This window comes from Lynx rufus, unplaced genomic scaffold (assembly GCF_022079265.1).
Source record: "Lynx rufus isolate CCGP_SWC_20201006 ecotype Redwood Valley unplaced genomic scaffold, mLynRuf1.p SCAF_4, whole genome shotgun sequence".
Taxonomy (NCBI): Eukaryota; Metazoa; Chordata; class Mammalia; order Carnivora; family Felidae; genus Lynx; species Lynx rufus.
Genome location: NW_025814856.1, coordinates 114,530,530 through 114,549,765, shown reverse-complemented (window position 1 = coordinate 114,549,765; position 19,236 = coordinate 114,530,530). Strand labels below are relative to the sequence as shown.

General features: G+C 36.8%; 1 protein-coding gene across 1 annotated transcript in view; it reads right to left on the bottom strand.

Moving 5' to 3' along the window:
- The window catches only part of SP4 (Sp4 transcription factor), a 77,563-nt gene that overhangs the window by 22,930 nt on the left and 35,397 nt on the right, over window positions 1-19,236 (bottom strand). Inside the window, exon 4 of the mRNA XM_047095031.1 lies at window positions 7,024-7,252. Coding sequence (XP_046950987.1) covers window positions 7,024-7,252 — 229 coding nt within the window. The remainder of the gene's footprint in view (window positions 1-7,023; window positions 7,253-19,236) is intronic.

Below are 19,236 nucleotides of genomic sequence, written 5' to 3'. Positions count from 1 at the left end.
AGACCTTGGCTCTACCTTGGACAGGGCACAGTGAAAACATTGCAGTCCAGTCACCTTTGACTCAGCTCCTTTGTAGTGCATACATCAGAACTTCCAAGCCAGCAGAGGCAAGTCAAGAAAGCCTGAGGCCATTGCTGCTGCCCTGCCACCAAGCATTTAGCTCTCAGAGCAGGGATGCCACTCAGAAAGAAATGTGCCACTATCCCAACCCTATGTTCAGGAGCCATGACAAAGAGATGTTGGCTAGAGACAGCACAGCATATAACAGAATTCCAAATCTCTTCCCAAGGAACTGAATTCATTTGCAAACAAAGTGTGGAAAAACTTCAGCGTATGGGTGCTCTTAAAATCAGTGGAGGCGGTTGCAAAATGAAGCTGGGAGGGGACTAATAGATACAATGGAGAAACAGGCAAAACTGTGCTCACTAGGCTGACTGAAAGAAGGGAGGGATGAGGCAGCTGGGAGTAGCCCTACAGAGTCCTAAATCTCAAAGCGCAGGCCTGTTGATCTAGTCCTTTAAAAAAAAAATCTGATTGGATCACTTTGTAGAGCAATATACATTTCAGGGCTTTGAAAACAATAGAGCAATCAGTGGACAATTAGTGGAGGTTAACAACTGGGTGTGGTTAGGGACAGGACATTAAAGATCTCTGCCCAAACCACTGTCCTCCAGGGTCACTGTAAGCATACCGAATTTTGCATCCACTGAGGAGCAACATACTTCATGGCGACAGTGAGCAACATGCTTCATGGCGAGTTAAGGGAAGTTCACCAAAATAATCCAGCCAGTCACTAAATAAGCAAGCAAACAACAATAAACCAGGGGTGGGGGGATGGGGGTGGGCAGTACTAAGAGTTGCTACAATGTATTATCTAAACCATCCAGCTTCCAACAAAAAATCTAAGACATGCCAAAAATAAAACAGAGGAATATGACCCTTCACTAAAAAAAAAAAAAAGCAGGCAAGTGAAACTGGGAGAGCAGATTTAACAAGACTTCAAAGTAGCCATTTATAAATATGTTTAAAGAACTAAAGGACACCATGATTAAAGAAGCAAGAAGATATAATGACAATGTCACATCAAATAGAGAATATCAATGAAGAGTTACAAATGGTTAAAAAAAACTACCAAGAGGAAATTGTGGAAATGAGAAGTACAACTGAAATGAAAAATTCACTAGAGGGACTCAAAAAAGGGAAGGAATAGTAAAATTAAAGATAGATCAATAGAGACGATGTAACTTAAAAAGAGACAAGAAAAAGAACAAAGGAAAATGAACAGAGTGTCTGAGAAATGTGGGACATCCAAGTATCGGTGAGGGAAGGAGGAGGGGGGAGAGAAGGAGAGAGAGAAAAAGTGCCACAGAAAAAATATTCAAAGAAATAATGACTGCAAACTTAATTAATTTACTCAAAAACATGAATCTACACATGCAATAAGCTCAACAAACTCCAAGCAGGCTAACTGCACAGATCCACAAGTAGACATCTTACGTACTAAAAAATCCTGAAACCCAAAGACAGGACAAAATCCCGAAAGCGGCAAGGGAAAAATAACTCCTCACTTACAAGGGAACTGCAGTAAGAATAAGAACTTGCTTCTCAGCAGAACAATGGAGCTTAGAAGGCAGGGTGAAAACATATTCAAAGTATTCAAAGAAAACAACTCAAACAAGACTCTATCTAGCAAAACTACCTTTCAGAAATGAAACAAAGATATTCCTGGATGCACAAACACAGAGAATTTGTTTTGAGCAGACCTGCTTTGCAAGAAATAGTAAAGGAAGATCTTCAGGTTGAATCAACTGGATGCAGAAAGTAATTACACAATTAAGATGCACACAAACAAGCAAGAGATCACCAGCAAAGGTAATTATGTCATTACAAAGGACAGTGTAAGTGCGTATTGCTTGTCTTACCTGATTTGAAAAGTAACTTTAAAAACACTACGTGTAAAATGTATTGTTAAAGGCCATAACATTACAGAAATGTAATATATTTAATATATTTGCCATTAACAGCACAAAGCAGGGAGGTGGGAGCAAAACTCGACTGGGCTAAGAAAATGATGCCAGAAAGGAACTCAAATATCCAAAACAAACAGAGAACTACTGATAAAGTTAACATAGCAAAAGTTATATATGCTTGCTCATCTTCTCTCAATTTCTTTACGAGACATTATATAAAGTAATAATTATCATAACGTATTATTGGGTTTGTAACACAGATGGATAATATATATAATAACATCACAAAAAGAAGTAAGCTATAAAGAGAGAACATTTCCATAATTCACTGGAATTAAGTTACTATAAATCTTAAACTGATAATGATCAATATGTATATGATGAGGCCCAGAGCAAGTACTATGGAAATAACTCAAAATAATATAAGTGAAAAAATTATTAACAAAATTAAAGTGCTATAGGGATGGCTGTGTGGCTAAGTTGGTTAAGCATCTGACTTCGGCTCAGGTCATGATCTCCCAATTTGGGAGTCTGAACAGCTCAGAGCCTGGAGCCTGCTTTGGATTCTGTGTCTCCCTCTCTCTCTGCCCCTTCCCCACACTTTGCTCTGTCTCTTTGTCAAAAATAATTAGACAACAAAAAAAATTTTTTTAATAAGTAAAAAAATAAAGTGCTATATATTATATTCGCTTAATGAAAAAGAGAGTAACAAAAGAGGAAAAAAGACATGACACACACAAAAACAAGCAAACTGAAAGACAAATTCAACCATATTAATAACATCAAATGCAAATGGATTACACAATCCATTCAAAAGACAGATTTTGTCACAGTGAATTAAAGAAAAAACAAAAAAACACTAAGATCCAAACTACATGCTGTCTACAGGTGACATAGGTCACAAAGACTGAAAGTTACAGGGAGATTAAAGTAAAAAAGATGGAAAAAGATATGCAAACAACCACCACAAGAAAGCTGGAGTGGCTGTACTAATAATACCAGACAAAATAAACTTTAAAAACAAATGTTATTGAAGACAAAGGGGGAAATTTTATAGGGCTAAATGGGTCAATCCATCAGGAACATATAACAATTATAAACATACGTGCACTTAGAGTAACAAGAGAACACCTAAACAGATGAAGTAAACTGACAGAAATGAAGGGAGAAAGAGACAATTCAACAGTAACTGTTGGAGATGTCAATACTCTATTTGCAATGATATTTTCATAAAACAATTAAGCAGAAGAGCAACAAGGAAAGAGAACACTTGATAAACTTGACCTAACAAATATCCATAAAACACTCCACTAAACAGCAGCAAAACATACACTCTTCTCAAGTGAACATGTAATGTTCTCCAAGATAAATCATATGGCTAGGCCATGAAACAAACCTCAACAGAAGACAGAAGTAATGCAAAGTATGTTTTCTGACCACAATGACATAAAACTAGAAATTATAGCAGGAAATTGGAAAATTCACAAATACCTAGAAATTAAATAATACACTCCTAAACAACCAGTGGGTCAAAGAAGAAATCGAAAGGGAAAGCAGGAAAAAGCCTGAGATGAATGAAGATACAACATAACCAAATTTAAGGGATACATGTAAAGCAATGCTTAGAATTTTTTAATTTTAGAATTTATTTATTGGACAGAAAGAGAGTACACACATGTGCACAAGCTCACGTGAGCAGGGGAGGGGTGGAGAAAGAGGGAGAGAGAGAATCCCAAGCAGGCTCCACCCTCTGAGTGCAGAGCCCAACTCTGGGCTTGATCTCCTTAACTCCAAGATCTTGACCTTAGCCAAAATCCAGAGTCCGACACTTAACTGACCTGAGCCACATAGGCACCCCAGAGAGAAATTTTTAGCTGTAAATGCCGACATCAAAAAATATCTTAAATCAATAACCTAACCTTCCATCTTAAGACAACGGAAAAAGCAAATTAAATCTAAAATAAAGCAAACAGAAGGAAGGAAATAATAAAAAATAGAGCAGGAACTAATGAAATAAAGAATACGAAAACAACAGGGAAAAAAAAAATCAATGAAACCAAAAGCTGATGTGACTTGACTTTTGAAGAGGTCAACAAAATTGAACAAGCCTTAAGGTAGACTGACCAAGAAAAAAAAGAGAAGACTCAAATTACTAGAATCTGAAACGAAAGAGGACATCATTACCAACCTTACAGAAATAAAAAGGATTATACAAGAATACCAAGAATAACTGTATGCCAATTACTTAAATAACTTAGATGAGATGGACAAATTCCCAAAAAGACATTAAGTACCAAAAAGTGATTCAAGAACAATCAATCAGAAAAACCCTTAAAAGTAAACAGATAAATTAGATGAATTAGTAGTCAAAAAATACCCATAAGAAAAATACCCACAAGCCTAGGACTTAGTTTCACTGATAAATTCTACAAAACAGCTAAAGAATTATTCTTCACAAACAGTTCTTCACAAACTTTTTAAAAAATAAACTGGAGGAAACACTTCCCAAATCATTCTATGAGCCCAATATTATCCTTTCCAAAAGTAGACAAAGACATTACAAAAAACTACAGACCAATATCTCTCACGAACACAGATGCAGAACTTAACAAAATACTAGCAAACTAAATATAACTGTGCATGTGTGTGTGTGTGTATAAAATTACATACCATGACTAAGTTGGGTTTATTCCACAAATGCAAAAGTACTTTAACATCTGACAATCAATTAATACCAACAGAAAAAAGATAGAAACTACATGATCATCTCAACAGATACACAAAAGCATCTGAAAAATCCAACGTCCTTTCATGACAAAAACAAAATGAAGTAGGGATAGAAGGGAGCTTGCTTAATTAAAGGCATATAGGAGAAAGCTCAGAGCTAGCAACATACTTAATGGTGTAACACTTAAGATCAGGAACAAAACAAAGATGTCCACTTTTGCTACTTCTATTCAACATTATACTGTAGATTCTGGATGGAACAATTAGGTTAGAAAAAGAAATAAAAGTCATCAAGACTGGAAAGAATGAAGGAAAACTATCTCTTTTTGCAGATTACATGATCTTACATATAGAAAAACCCTAATGAATCCACTAAAAAAAAAAACTATTAGAACTAATAAAAAGAGTTCAGTAAGGTTACAGATACAAGATTAATATACAAAAATTAACTGTGTTTGTATACACTTGCAATGAACAATAAAGAAAAAGATCCATTTATAATAGCATCAAAAAGAACAAAATACTTAGGAATAAATTTAACAAAGAACTACAAAACTTATACTCTGAAAACTACAAAATAGTGTCAAAAGAAATCAGAGAAGATCTCAAACAAACTGACAAGCTGATTGATTCTAAAATTCACGTGGAATTGCAAGTGTCTCTGTACAATCAAAACAATACTGAAAAAGAGTAACAAAGAGAACACATAGTGCCCGATTTCAAAAGTTCAGAGAAGGACAAAGTAATCAAGACTGTGTGGTAGAGGCATAAAGACATATAGTTCATTGGAATAAAACCAACAGTCTAGAAATAAACCTATTTGGCTTATATGGCCAACTGATTTTTGACAAGGGTGACAAGACCATTCAATGAATGGGGAGGGGAGAGTCTTCAACAAATGGTGTTGGATGGATCCTTACCTCACACCATACACAAAAACTAACCCCAAAACCGATCAAAGACCTAAATGTAAGAGCAAAAACTATAAAACACTCACAAGAAAATGAGGAATCTCTGTGACCTCAGATGTGGCAATGGATTCTTAGACAGGACACCAAAAGCAGAAGCAACCAAACACAAGGCTGAATTTCATCAAAATTAAAAACTTAGGTGTTTCAAAGGACACTATCAAGAAAGTGAAAAGACAACTCTCAGACTGGGAAAAAAATATTTGCAAATCATGTATCTGATAAGGGACTTGTATCTAGAATACATAAAGCTATTACAATTTAACTTAAAAAATCTAATTTAAAATAGGCAAAAGATCTTAATAGACATTTCTCCAAATAAGACACACAAATGGCCAATAAACACATGAAAACACACCTGACTAATGAAGTCATCAGGAAAATGCAAATTAAAACCATACTGAAATACCATTTCACACACACAAGGAAATCTATAATCAAAAAGCCAAATTATAACAAGTGTTGGCAACGAACTGGAACCCTCATACACTGCTGGTGGGAACGTAAAATGGCACAGTTACTTTGGAAAATAGTCTGGCAGTTCCTCAAGTGGCTAGACTTAGAGTTACTACATGGAGCATTAATTCCACTCCTTGTCCACTCCTTGTCCATTTCAAGAGAACTAAAAACCTATGCCACACAAAAATTTGTATAAAAGTGTTTATAGCAGCATAGGAGCCAACTGGTGGAAAAATTCCAAGTGTCCACCAAAAGATAAATGGGTAAGTAAAATACTGTGTATCCATACAATGAAATGTTCATTTGTTCATTAAAAAGAATGAGGTACTAATATGTGCTAGAATATAGATAAACCTTGAAAACGTTATGCTACGTAAATGAAACCAATCAAAAGATCACATATTGTATGATTCCATTTATATGCATGTCCAGAATTGCAGAAAGACAGAAATTTGTTCAATGGCTGCCTTGAGTTGGGAAGAAAGGGGGCCAAGGGGGTTGAGGGCTAAAGAAGTCAGGGTTTCTTTTGCAGGGTATCAAAATGTCCTAAAATTGTGATGATGGATGCACAACTTTGTGAATATACTAAAAACCAATGAAATGTACACTTTGAGTGAAACTGTACAGTATATGAATTTTACATCCATAAAATTAAAATTTTTGCATAACAAATGAAACAAGAAAGCCACTAAAAAAAAGCAGAAGGCAGGCAGAAGGTGCAGGACCGCTAAAACTCCATTCCTAAACTAGCTCAATTTAATCCCTGTAATAACAATATTGTATCTCAACTTCTGGGCTACAGAGCCAGTGACATTCTAGTGATCCAAGGACCCGGCCAATGGCTTGGTTTACCTATTTTACGCCTTCCAGAGAGATAAAGTTGGTAACAGAGCATTTACCTTCCTTCTCCTTCCCTACAATTAGGACAGGAACAGGCAACTCTTCGAAGCCTCTTGCCAGGCTGCACCTCTTGATCAGAAGCTTGCTGGCCTTGCTGCAAATGCACTTGTGTGAGTTGGTCAGGACTAACAGCACCTATCGTTGCGTTAGCAATTCCTCCAACTGCTACAGTTACAGGAGCTATCGTGGCTTGTTGGACCTTTACTCCATCTTGTCCTTGCTGCTGACCTAAAAATTGGGGGTGAGGGGGAAAGAGTATTATAATGTTTTCTATTTCTAAAGAAAGGATAAAAAAAAATTCCATGTGGACATTTAAAAACTACCATATTTGTTTTAATAATCTGTGTAAAATACAACAGCAAAGGGGTTAATGATTTGTATTATGCAAACCCTCCTAAAATACAATATTCTTATTAAGTAGTTCAGGCTGCCTCTCTGTCTGGTTGGTGGGACTACACATAAATCATTTAACCCTCTCATGGCTTTAATTTCCTCATCTGTAAAAATGAAGACAACAATACTTGCCACCTACCTACCTCACCAAAGTGCTGTGAGGATTCATGAGACATTATTTGAAAAGCACTCTGAGATCCTCAGATGAAGGATGCTGTATCCATTTCCACAGTAAACAACGTATCTCATTCACTCCAAGAAAATACAGGAGTAAAAAGTAACTAAACTAATGATTAAGTTTTATAGATATTTCTCATTCCTAGATACTTTAGGTTAAGCAAACATTTCTTTACTAAGGAAATCTTTTTTTATTATACACACTGAGTTACGTAGTTTTTTAAAGTGTAAAACCACCCATGATTATTACAAACTATCACTATAATCATAAAATAGACATTTAGGACATTACTACTTTATTCACTCATGTAGCTCAGACTTCACCTCTCAGGTTAGTACATATACCAACTTGACTTCTTCACTTAGGGAAAACTATGATAAATAATACATAATATGACACAAAAATATCTCCTGCGAAATGCACAGGAGTATGCCTTATAATCATCCTTTCTCTCAACACAGTTCTTTCTCCACATCAGTTTTGGAAGGGCAGCTAAGAAACACCTATTTATAAAGGAATGTTCCCACCTGTGAGAGTTGATGTAAGAATTAAACAAGTTAAATTTTTATAAACTCCTTACCACAGGGCCTGCCACAGAGTTCATTATTGGTTATTTGTTATTATTTGTTAGCTATTATTACTGCTACGAGTGTCCATTGAGTTGGGTGGCAACACCAGAATAAAATATGGTAGCAGAAATAAACACAAGAGAATTGGGTATAAAATAAAGGGTTTATTTCAAAGCTGCATATGTAGTACTTTAAACATTCAGAGCTATCAAGAAAAGATAATAAAAATCAGCAAGTGAAAACTAAACCTCTAATTCTCCTAGCCAAAGTCAATCTCATTCTCCTCTGTGTATTCAAAGCACTCTGAAACCTTTGGTGCAGCATCAATATTTGTAATACAAATAAAAAAATATGTATTTTGTCATTGTTTTAGTAAGGATACATATTTTAGTTTTCCTCCTAACATTTAAATTTTTGATCATCTTTGAATTAACATGGTGTGATAGGTAAAACAGTGCAAGTAAAATCCAAAGTTCTGAATTCATGTCCCATTTGGTGACCGTGCACTTGGATACCCTCAAGTTATCTCACCTCTAATAATGCTGACCTCCCTTAAATTCCTGTCCCTTATCTACTTCAGAGAGTTCTTTGTGACGATCCTAAAGGGTAAAGACTGTAAACTATAAAACAATACGTACATGTAAAGTATAACTATTATGTCTCTATGTGTCTTTTGAGTACTTAAAAGTTGTACATATTCAGTAAAACCAGATTCCTTACGGATGCCCAAGGCGAAGTAAACTTTTCAAACTACTTGTGTATCTAGAGTCACAGTGATACACATACTCCCTGTTTACTGCAAAATAAATGCACTTATAGAAACAGGAATTCTACCTGAACCAGCACTATACAAAATCTTTATAGCTTGGTCCCTATGGAGTGTGGGTATTTTAATGTGGTAAGTATTCTTTACATTCCTTAAGTCATGAGATATTTCTGGCCATAATTTTTGCAGCTATTGCTCATACAACACTTGGTCATGCCTTTCAAGTTGCAAAGGTATTAGATGCAATGGTAATGCATGTCTTTCATTATGTCAAAGAAGTGCTAGGAATCCCCTGATCACTGGCTGCTCATTTTCCTCAGTTCCTTTGATCATTTCCTCGATAGACTCCTCAAGTCTCCACATTATGGGCATTTATCTGCTCAATGCCTACACAACTTGCCAAGTTAGTCCAATGAATAATACCAAATACCTGAATTTATAGATTTAAGTCTGACCAACTCTCTTGACTTCTTCACCTAGATGTCCTAGATCATTCAAGTTCAACATAGTTCAGTATTACTTTTCTTTCATTTCCACTGCTGCCAGTCAAGTATAAGCCACTGAACTCCTTACCAAGGCTTCCAAGGCCCTGCTCAAGTTTAAATCCACCCTGTCAGACCTCACCAATTATTATTAGTCTCTCCCCTCTCACTCTGCCTCTGACACAGTAACCTTTCTTTCTAGCCCTCAAACAAATCAAGCTCATTCCCTTCTTATGGCCACTGCATATACTCTCTCGTCTGAATGGAAATGCCGTGCCACCTAAATCTTTGCACAGCTGACTCCTTAGTAATATTCTAAGTTCAAAACTCTCCTCTTTAGAAATACCATTCCTGACCACATCATCTAAAACGGTACCTTTTAGTCCATTTCTGTATCATCACCAAGTTTTGTCTTACCTGGTTTAAATTATCTTATCCTTTTTAACTTTTTTCTATCTTTGCCTCCTCATTTCTGAACGTTAAGTGCTATGAGAAAAAGGATCTTGCCTGTCAAGTTCACTGCTGTTTCCAGCCCATGGAACACCACCCAACACATAGTAGCCACTCAGGAACAAAAGCTTAATAAAGGAATTTTTAAAAATTAATTCATCTTCAAAACTGCTCCTACTAATGTTTCTGTTTTGATAAGTGCTAATTACTACCCTCCTTATTACTACACTCAAAACAGTAAAACGTCAACTTTTAGGCTACTTCTCCTTTACCATTACATCCATGTGATAGCTAAGTTAAAAAGTGCATAAAAGGGTAACAGCTCTTGGATTCATCTTATCTTTCTATTACCAGAACCATAATCTCGGTCCAGATCCTTGTTACTTTGTGCCTCTACCAGCCTAAATGGGACCCACATCTCCTACCTCATCCTTCAAACTGCTTCCAGAAATTTAAAAATGCTCACTAACTTTCAGTCATTCACCATCGGCCAAAGTCTGGCATTCAAAGGACTCCACCACAAAGACTTAACTCCTGGCTCACAGACTTCCTCTTCGTAGCCAAATCCAATGTGAATTTTCCCACTGAGCAATACATGATTACCCTGCCTCATGTGACACAATCAACCACTCTTTCCTTCTTAAAACTTGACTGAAGAAGCTACCTAATTTCCTACATTCTGAGAAACCCCCTCTTCTTTGTTAGCTATTACCAGCATTTAAATCTAAGCTTCTGTCACGTTTTTATTTTTAAAAGATTTTATTTTCAGGCGCCTGAGTGGTTCAATCAATTAAGCTTCCAAATCTAGCTCAGGTCATGGTCTCGTGGTTCATGGGTTCAAGGCCCGTGTCAGGCTCTCTGCTGTCAGCACAGAGCCCGCTTTGGATATTCTGTCCCTTTCTCTCTCTGCCCCTTCCTCCTTCCCCCTTTCTCTAAAAAATAAATAAGGATATTTAAAATTTTTGAAAAAGAAAAAGAAAAAAGAAAATAAAAGATTTTATTTTTAAGTAATCTCTGCACCCAATGTGGGACTCAAACTCACAACCTCAAGATCAAGAGTGACATGCTCCACCGAATGAGCAAGCCAGGTGCCCCTGTGTCACATTTTTAAAAGATTTATCCACATTGGTTACCTTTACTCCTTTCCCATTCTTTCCTCAAACTACTAAAATTCCATGTTGAACCCACCACTCTACTAAAATCATGACAGAACTAACAACTTCTTCATTCATAAACCCAAAGATACTCTTCTTTTTGATCCTGTTTCATGTCTCTGGAGCACCTGAAGCTGCTAATCCTACACACTGCTTGAAATCCTACACGCCTGTGCTTCATTGGTAGTACTCCCACTGGTGTTCCTCCTACTTCTCTCACCATCTCCATGCTGATATCTTTCTTAGGCCACTTTCTGGTTTTCCGTCGTTTCTTCTAACTCCCTCCTTGGGTTATCTCATCCGCTTTCGTCAATTTTACTTCTATTTTAAGCTGAGGTCTCTCAAATCTGTATCTTTGGCTTAAATATCTCTCAAGTGTCAGACTCTTATTGTCATCTGTCAGGGAACATGGCCAACAGCTGTCTTGCAGGCGATGTGTCCAAGAATCATACAGGTTACCCTCCTCTCCTAAACTAGCTCCTTCTCATTGCCCAAACTGAAAACTTGGAAGTCGTTCTTAACTCTCCTCCATCTCCTCCATCCCCACAACAGTAGTTATCATTTTATGCTTATTTACTGGACATCTTACAACTATTACTTCACATACTCCTCACATCCCAATGGACTGAATACTACTGTCCCAATTTTAAGCTAAGAAGACTGAAGTTCTGAGAGGTACATAAAACACCCAAGATCACAAAACAGCTAAGTGACAGAGCTGGGATTTGAATCCAAGTTTAGCTAACTCTAAAAGCTATTCTCCTTCCACTGTATTACTTACATTGACCAGTAGTCTTGTTGAGTATACCTTTTCAAGTATCTCAGATTTGTCCATTTTCTCCATCCCTATTGCCTATACAATAGCACAGGTCCTTATCACCATTATGCCAGTTTTGCCCTTTCCAATCCCATACCGCATATACAAATGGGTTCCCGAAAAGTCTATGAGTCTTCAATGAATTCACAATACAGTCAACATTTCTTGGCACAGTACATAATCTAGTTTTCGCTTACTTTTATAGCTTCATCTCAGTACTCTTCCTCCATTCCCATTCGCAACACCAGCTACATTGAACTCCTACTTCTTCAAATGTTCCATTCTTGATTATCTCTGGGCGTTTTGACTAACCCCCATCCCAAATCTCCATCTTTGTTGATCTTGGAAAAGCTGATTCATCTTACAGAACTCAATTCATGTGTCATTACCTTTGGGAAGTCTTCCTGCTAAGCGTCTTTCTGAATCTAGGTCAGATACCTCTTCCTTCTTTTCACATAATATCCTGTGCATAATAATCTTGTTATATCAGCAGACAAATTATATGGTGAATGCAGATACTATAAATGCTTATTTGTTTTATCTTTCTAAAGGATCATATATTATGGTCTCTGAGGAGCTAAATACACCTCTCTTTGTTTTCCATTCTTAAAAACGTATTGCCAGGGTGTGTCAGACTTAAGAACAAAGGACTGGCCCATGTGCTAGTGGCTGCTATCACTGTGTTGAGCTGAAATTTCTCCTCAACTGTCACTTTTTTTAATAGGGTAAGTTGGGTACAGCATGATTTAGACACTAGACAATGAAATCCGCATTAATGAGACCACCACTGCTTATAATTCAATCAGGATAATAAAAAAAAATAAGCACAGGAAAAAGCTGTTACATAGGGAAAACGGTTGGTTTGTTGCAATGACTTTCTGTTCAATTTGTCAAGGAAAAATAACAAAGATGTTTAAAAAAAGATGGTAAATATAAGAAGCTGTGCCAATGATAGTGCTGGTGAAAATGGGAAAAACAAGTAATTATAGAAACAAACTACACATTTATGGCTACAAAACACCTTCACTATTAAAATGTCTGAAGGAAAAAGCTATTAACGCTCTTTTAAAACTCTTGTCTCTAACCTCTCTGTCATCACTTAAACTGTTTCATAACATGATCTTACAAATAACTCAGAATTTCTTGGAAATATAACTATGCATCACGATGGTACAGTGGGTGACCCTTTCTTTTCCTTCCATGCTACCATAGGTAAAAAACATTCCAAGGCTGCTTGGAACAACCAAGCTATCTTTCCTATTCCTTTCCTTTTTTGTTCTGCTCCCTTTTTCAAACGTAGGAACTGGGAGAAGGATAACAGGGACCAGTTGGTTGGCAGGTAGCATGGTATTAGAATGCTAGATATTCAAGAACATCTAGAATGGGTATTTGGGAGAAACTTTGTTTCTTGCACATTTTCCTTTAGCACCAGCTGGAATGGTCCTTTGCCTCAATACAGTACTAAGAGACTTGAATTTAAGCTTCAGAAAAGAAAGCAGATTTAACTAGTAAAGAAAGACAGCATCTTCCATATAGACTAAACCTAGCTCTCTGAATTCTGAGATGGAGGGGCCTACACCTAAGCCAATAAAGTGTTACTCTGACTTGAATTTCAGTATACCTAGCTCCCTAAGAGACCTTAGGGAGGGAATTAGAATCTGAGTATTCCTGCTGCCTCTTATCAGATAACCCTCTCATTCCATCACAATATTAATCACAAATTATTTCTAACAAAAGCTGCTCAGAACAGAGGGCCTCTGTGTGGTTTTACATCCTTTGCCCAGCAAAGTTCCTGGCACACTGGAAGTACTCAATGAGTGTTTCTTAAATAAAGTGAATGGCAATCTAAAATCCATACAAACACAGCAAGCGTTCTTATGAAAGTAGGCCAGCAGCAGATCACAAGGCCACTACTAGATGACACCTACCTTTCAAAAGACATGGAACACGGGTGGTAAGACAGTAAGAAACCGGATAAGGTGGACATTCACCACAATTCTCTCCTGCTTCATTGATCTGGAATTCAGATCATTTAGGAGTACATCCCGAAGTATAAATCACAACCTGCCACTGAAACTACTGTTTCTTTTCTCTCAGGTATCAGCTTTAGCCCAGAATCTGTGTTACCCACATTCAACAAGATCTTTTTTGAAGAGTATAATAAAGTCTACTTTAAAAAATAATTATCACCAAATGACATTTAATAAAATAGGCTAAGATTTCTCCCCTTCCACATATTTTGAAGAAGGTAAACATAGCTTCGTATTACAGATACATACACTTTAAGTTTTTTCTTCTGATTTTAACAACACATGCTCACCACAGAAAAGAATTAAGGAGGAAACAAAATCATCCATATAGTCATTACCCACAGATTATCAATATTATCATTACGGTGTCTGTGCTTCTACTCTGTTCTGGCATTTTGATAATGATGCAACTCTACTAATAAACAATTCTGTTGCATTCTGTTCTTTTTTACTTAAGAATATAAGTGCTTCCAAGTTATTGCAAATTCTTTTAAAATAGTGTAATGATTGTATAATATTCCATCACATACATATACCACAATTTACAAAACCATTACCCTAGTATTAGACATTAACGTTATTTTGACACACTCCAAGTAACGCAAAAGCAACATAAATAATGAGCAACGTGAACAAAAATATTTGTTCTTATTACTTCCAAGAGATGGAGTCCTAGAAGTGAGATTATTAGGTCAAAGGATATGAAACACTCTTAAAACTTTATATACACAATAAAAAATTATAGAGGCATATATAAAGAGTTACATTCATTTATATTTCCACTGAAAGTATATAAGAGTACTTTTGCATACCATGCACAAGAGAGATTCAGTAAGATTAAGAAAAAAACTTAATAGACAAAAAATTGGTATCTCACTGTGGTTTTTAACAAGTGATTCCTACTCTCACCTATAGTATTCTATATATTGTGAAGGTGTAAGTCAATGCGATAGGGTAAATAACAAATCTGTATGAGAAAAGAAAAAGAAACTCTACAAAATCAACAAACTATTAGAACAAATAAGACATTTCAGCAAGATGGCCAAATACAAGATCAACATTAAAAACCAACAGCTTTCCTCCATAACAGCAATAATCAACTGAAAAAAATAAAAGAAAATGGGACGCGTGGGTGGCTGAGTCAGCTATGCATCCGACTCTTGGTTTACGCTCAGGTCCTGATCTCATGCTTTTGTGAGTTCAAGCCCCGCATTGGGCTCTGGACTGGCAGTGCAGAGCCTGCTTGGGATTCTCTTTCTCCCTCTCTCTCTGCCCCTCCCCCACTCGTGCTGTCTCTGTCTCTCTCAAAATAAATAAACAAAAATAAATAAATAAAAGGAAAAAATATTCCATTTACAACAGCAATAATAACCATCAATACCTAAGAATCAATTAGAAACATGCAAGGTCTTTCAACGTTTATTTATTTTTGGGACAGAGAGAGACAGAGCATGAACGGGGGAGGGGCAGAGAGAGAGGGAGTCACAGAATCGGAAACAGGCTCCAGGCTCTGAGCCATCAGCCCAGAGCCTGACGCGGGGCTCGAACTCACCGACCGCAAGATCGTGACCTGGCTGAAGTCGGACGCTTAACCGACTGCGCCACCCAGGCGCCCCACAAACATGCAAGGTCTTAAGGAAGAAGACATAAAGGACATAAATTAAGACCTGAATAGAAGGAAATATATGTTTTTTTAACGTTTATTTATTAATTTTGAGAAAGAGAGAGACTCTGAAGTGCATGAGTGTATGCCTTCTAATGATCCTTTCTTTCAACATAGTTCTTTCTCCATATCAGGTCTGGAATAGCAGGGGGAAAAAAAAAACAAAAAACAAAACAACAACCCAATTTATAAAGGAATGCTCCCAACTCCAAGAGCTAATGTAAGAATTAAACGAGTTAATTTTTACAAACCCCTTACCACAGCGCCTGGCACAGAACTGTTCATTATTTGTTAGCTATTATTATTGCTGTGAGTCTCCATTGAGTGGGGTGGCAACACAAGAATAAAATGTTACTCTTCTGAATAATACTAAAATGAGTCTTAACTCAGACTGTTGGGATTTATTTCCTCTACAGATGAAACTTGGGAGTCTGCCTAAACAAATGTCTAAGGGCCTCTAAACGTATACATAGGAAAGAATGTAAGTCTTGTATTTCAAATAGTTTTCAATAAATAATTATACTCTGAAATAGAAAGTGGTTTGCTTTATAATGATTTAAAACAGACAAGCAGAGTGTATATTCCTAAAAATAAAAAGATAACCAGGTATGTCTAGGGCTCAGGGACAGGGAAGAGAAATGGGAAGTGACTGGTAATATGCCTGGGGTTTCTTTATGAGGTTATGAAAATGTCCTAAAATTAGATTGTGGTAATGGTTGCACAACTCTGAATATACTAAAAGCCACTGAATATAAATTTTAACTGGTTGTAGAGTATATGACTTATACCTCAATAAAACTGTTCAAGGTGGGGGGAGGGTAACTAGAAAAAAAAATCTACTTTTCGTGGTTCTAAATCTCTTTAAACTAGTGGTTCTCAACTGGAAGTAATTTTGTCTTCCAGGGGATATTTGACAACGTCTGGAGACATTTTTGGTTGCCACAACTGGGGGGATCATTACTGGTATTTAGTGAGTTGAGGCCAGGGATACTTCTGAACATCTTCCAATGCACAGAACAAATTCCCCAATCAAAAAATATCTGGCCTAAAATGTCAATAGTGCTGAGGTTAAGAAACACTGATTAAAATGAGCTCCCAAAAAACTCAACTAACCTTCATGACTCTCATATACTCATAACATAACTATAACCAAAACAGAAATTATGAAAATATGGTACATTTGTAGGATACCCATAAAAAATACATGAGTCTCCATAAAAAAAAAACAACAAAAAAAACAAAACAAAAAAAACCACTACATGACTGAATTAAAGTCTTTACAAAGAGAGTAAAGTAAAAAAAAAATTTTATAATGTCCATAAATTTAGGAATGGGGAGTGCCCACATGGCTCAGTCAGTTAAGCATCCAACTCTTAATTTCGGCTCAGGTCATGATCTCATGGCTCTTAAGTTCCAGTCCCATACTGGGCTCTGCACTGACAGTGCAGAGCCTGCTTGGGCTTCTCTGTCTCCCTCTCTCTCTGCCCCTTCCCTGCTCCTGCCCCCTCTCTGCCTCTCTCAAAAATAAATAAACATTAAAAAAAATTGGGGAATGGGCTTTAACACATTTGGCGGATAATGGACTTGGACAGATCCCTATAGTATAGTGGCAACACAGAGAATAACATACTGAGTTTGGGAATTATGCTCATTACCTACAAAATACGTTTACTTTATTCAAGAACTGTAACAAAGTCTTGTCTATAGACGAACTGTAACTTGAGAATATTAAGAAATTATTCAGTGCTCTCTATACTTTTTTTATATAATTTTTTAAACTTTATTGCATTCAGTATAAGCTACCATGAAGGCAGAACTTGCTTTTTAAAATTTTTTATTTATTTTAGAGAGACAGAGCATGTGTGGGGGAGAAGGCAGAGAGAGAGGGGGAGGGAGGGAGGTAGGGAGGGAGAGGGAGGGAGAGAGAGAATCTTAAGCAAGCTCCATGCTCAACACAGAGCCCGAAACAGGGCTTGGTCCCACAACACTGGGATCATGACCCAAGCTAACATCTAGAGTCGAATGCTCAACTGACTAAGCCCCCCAAGTACCCCTCTCTGCACTTTTTAAATGAAGATGAGCTATATTAGCCACTGACTTCCAAGATTATTTACACAGCGTGGGACATACACAATTTTTAAACCAATATTGAGGTTCTGAGTAGGCACAACAGATAGTTTAGCAGATTTAGTTAAATTATAGATTTAACAAAGCTTTGGACTCAGATTTATCTCTGAATTCTAATCCTCTCTAGTTTCTTTCTTTGAGGGCCTGGGAGTGGTGGGAATTAACTGAGATAATGTAGTGTTGTCTACAGATGAACTATAACTTGAGAATACTAAGAAATAACACTTAGTATGACACACTAAGTACAATGTCTGCAATATAATAAACACTCAACAGAAATGTTAACTTCACTACATCTAAAATTGCACAATTTTATTAAGTACAAATACCTAATAACAGTCAGTCAGATTTTTATAAATCTTAGATCTTTGAATGAGAACCTAGGGTACAAGTGAGATTTATTAATTCAATAAACACTTCCTGAATACCTGCTACGTGCTTAACACTGCTGGGTAAATAAAGATGACTACAATCTGACCTGAAACTCACCTGTAGGGATGACGAGCAAATAAGTATAAATATATATAACATTAAAAAAATGAGTAAGATGCTTAAGTAGTACAGAGGAAAGCGATATAATGTCAAGAAGAAACAATGAAGGCTTCATGGAGAAGAAACCGCTTACTGGTAGAAAGAGTAAAGGCAAATAGGAGAGCCACAGGAAGAGTATATTTAAAGGTGTAACTCTGAGACAGCATATTGCTAGAGATTAAAGTTCAAGGAAGTGAGGCACTAAAGAAAGATTTGGAGGAACAGATCAGGAAGGGCCTTATTCAATTTCTTACAACAGTGACTTTTGGCGGTGGGCGAGGAGTGGGTCCTTGTTAAGGTATCACGCCCATCCCTCCCATCCCCAATTCCGACAACAGCTATAATAATTATTTATGTTTACTAAATGGCCAGAACCATTCTCAACTAGTTTACACTCACACTCTTGTCATCTAATGCTCTCTCCGAAGGCTCTGAAAGATTATATAAACTTCCCATCACATAGCAAAGCCAAGGTGTTAACCTAAATCCAGAGCCCTCTAGTCCTCTATAGGCTATACCATCCTCCCTAGAAACCAGAAATCTTATTTGGGCTTTGGAGGCAATAGAAAGTTATAAATGGTTTTAAGTAAGAAACTAATTGGTTCAAGACCACATTAAGACACAACACTGCCAATTACTCTGAATGGAACTGAGAATGGAAGTTCTATTCATCATTTTTAAGTAAGACCTATAGAAGATCTATCACATCTTCTACATTACATTACAGACATGATTAAATCAGTATGCTGATATGACCTTTGATCAAATTAGATAAAAAAAGGTGCTTTAACCTGGGCATGCAAGCTGGTGCAGCCACTCTGGAAAACAGTATGGTAGTTTCTCAAAAAACTAAAAATACAACTACCCTACAACCCAGCAATTGCACTACTAGGCATTTATCCAAGGGATACAGGTGTGCTGTTTCAAAGAGACACATGCACCTCCATGTTTATAGCAACACTATCAACAACAGCCAAAGTATGGAAAAGAGCCCAAATGACCATCGAGGGATGAATGGATAAAGATGTGGTATATACATACAATGGAGTATT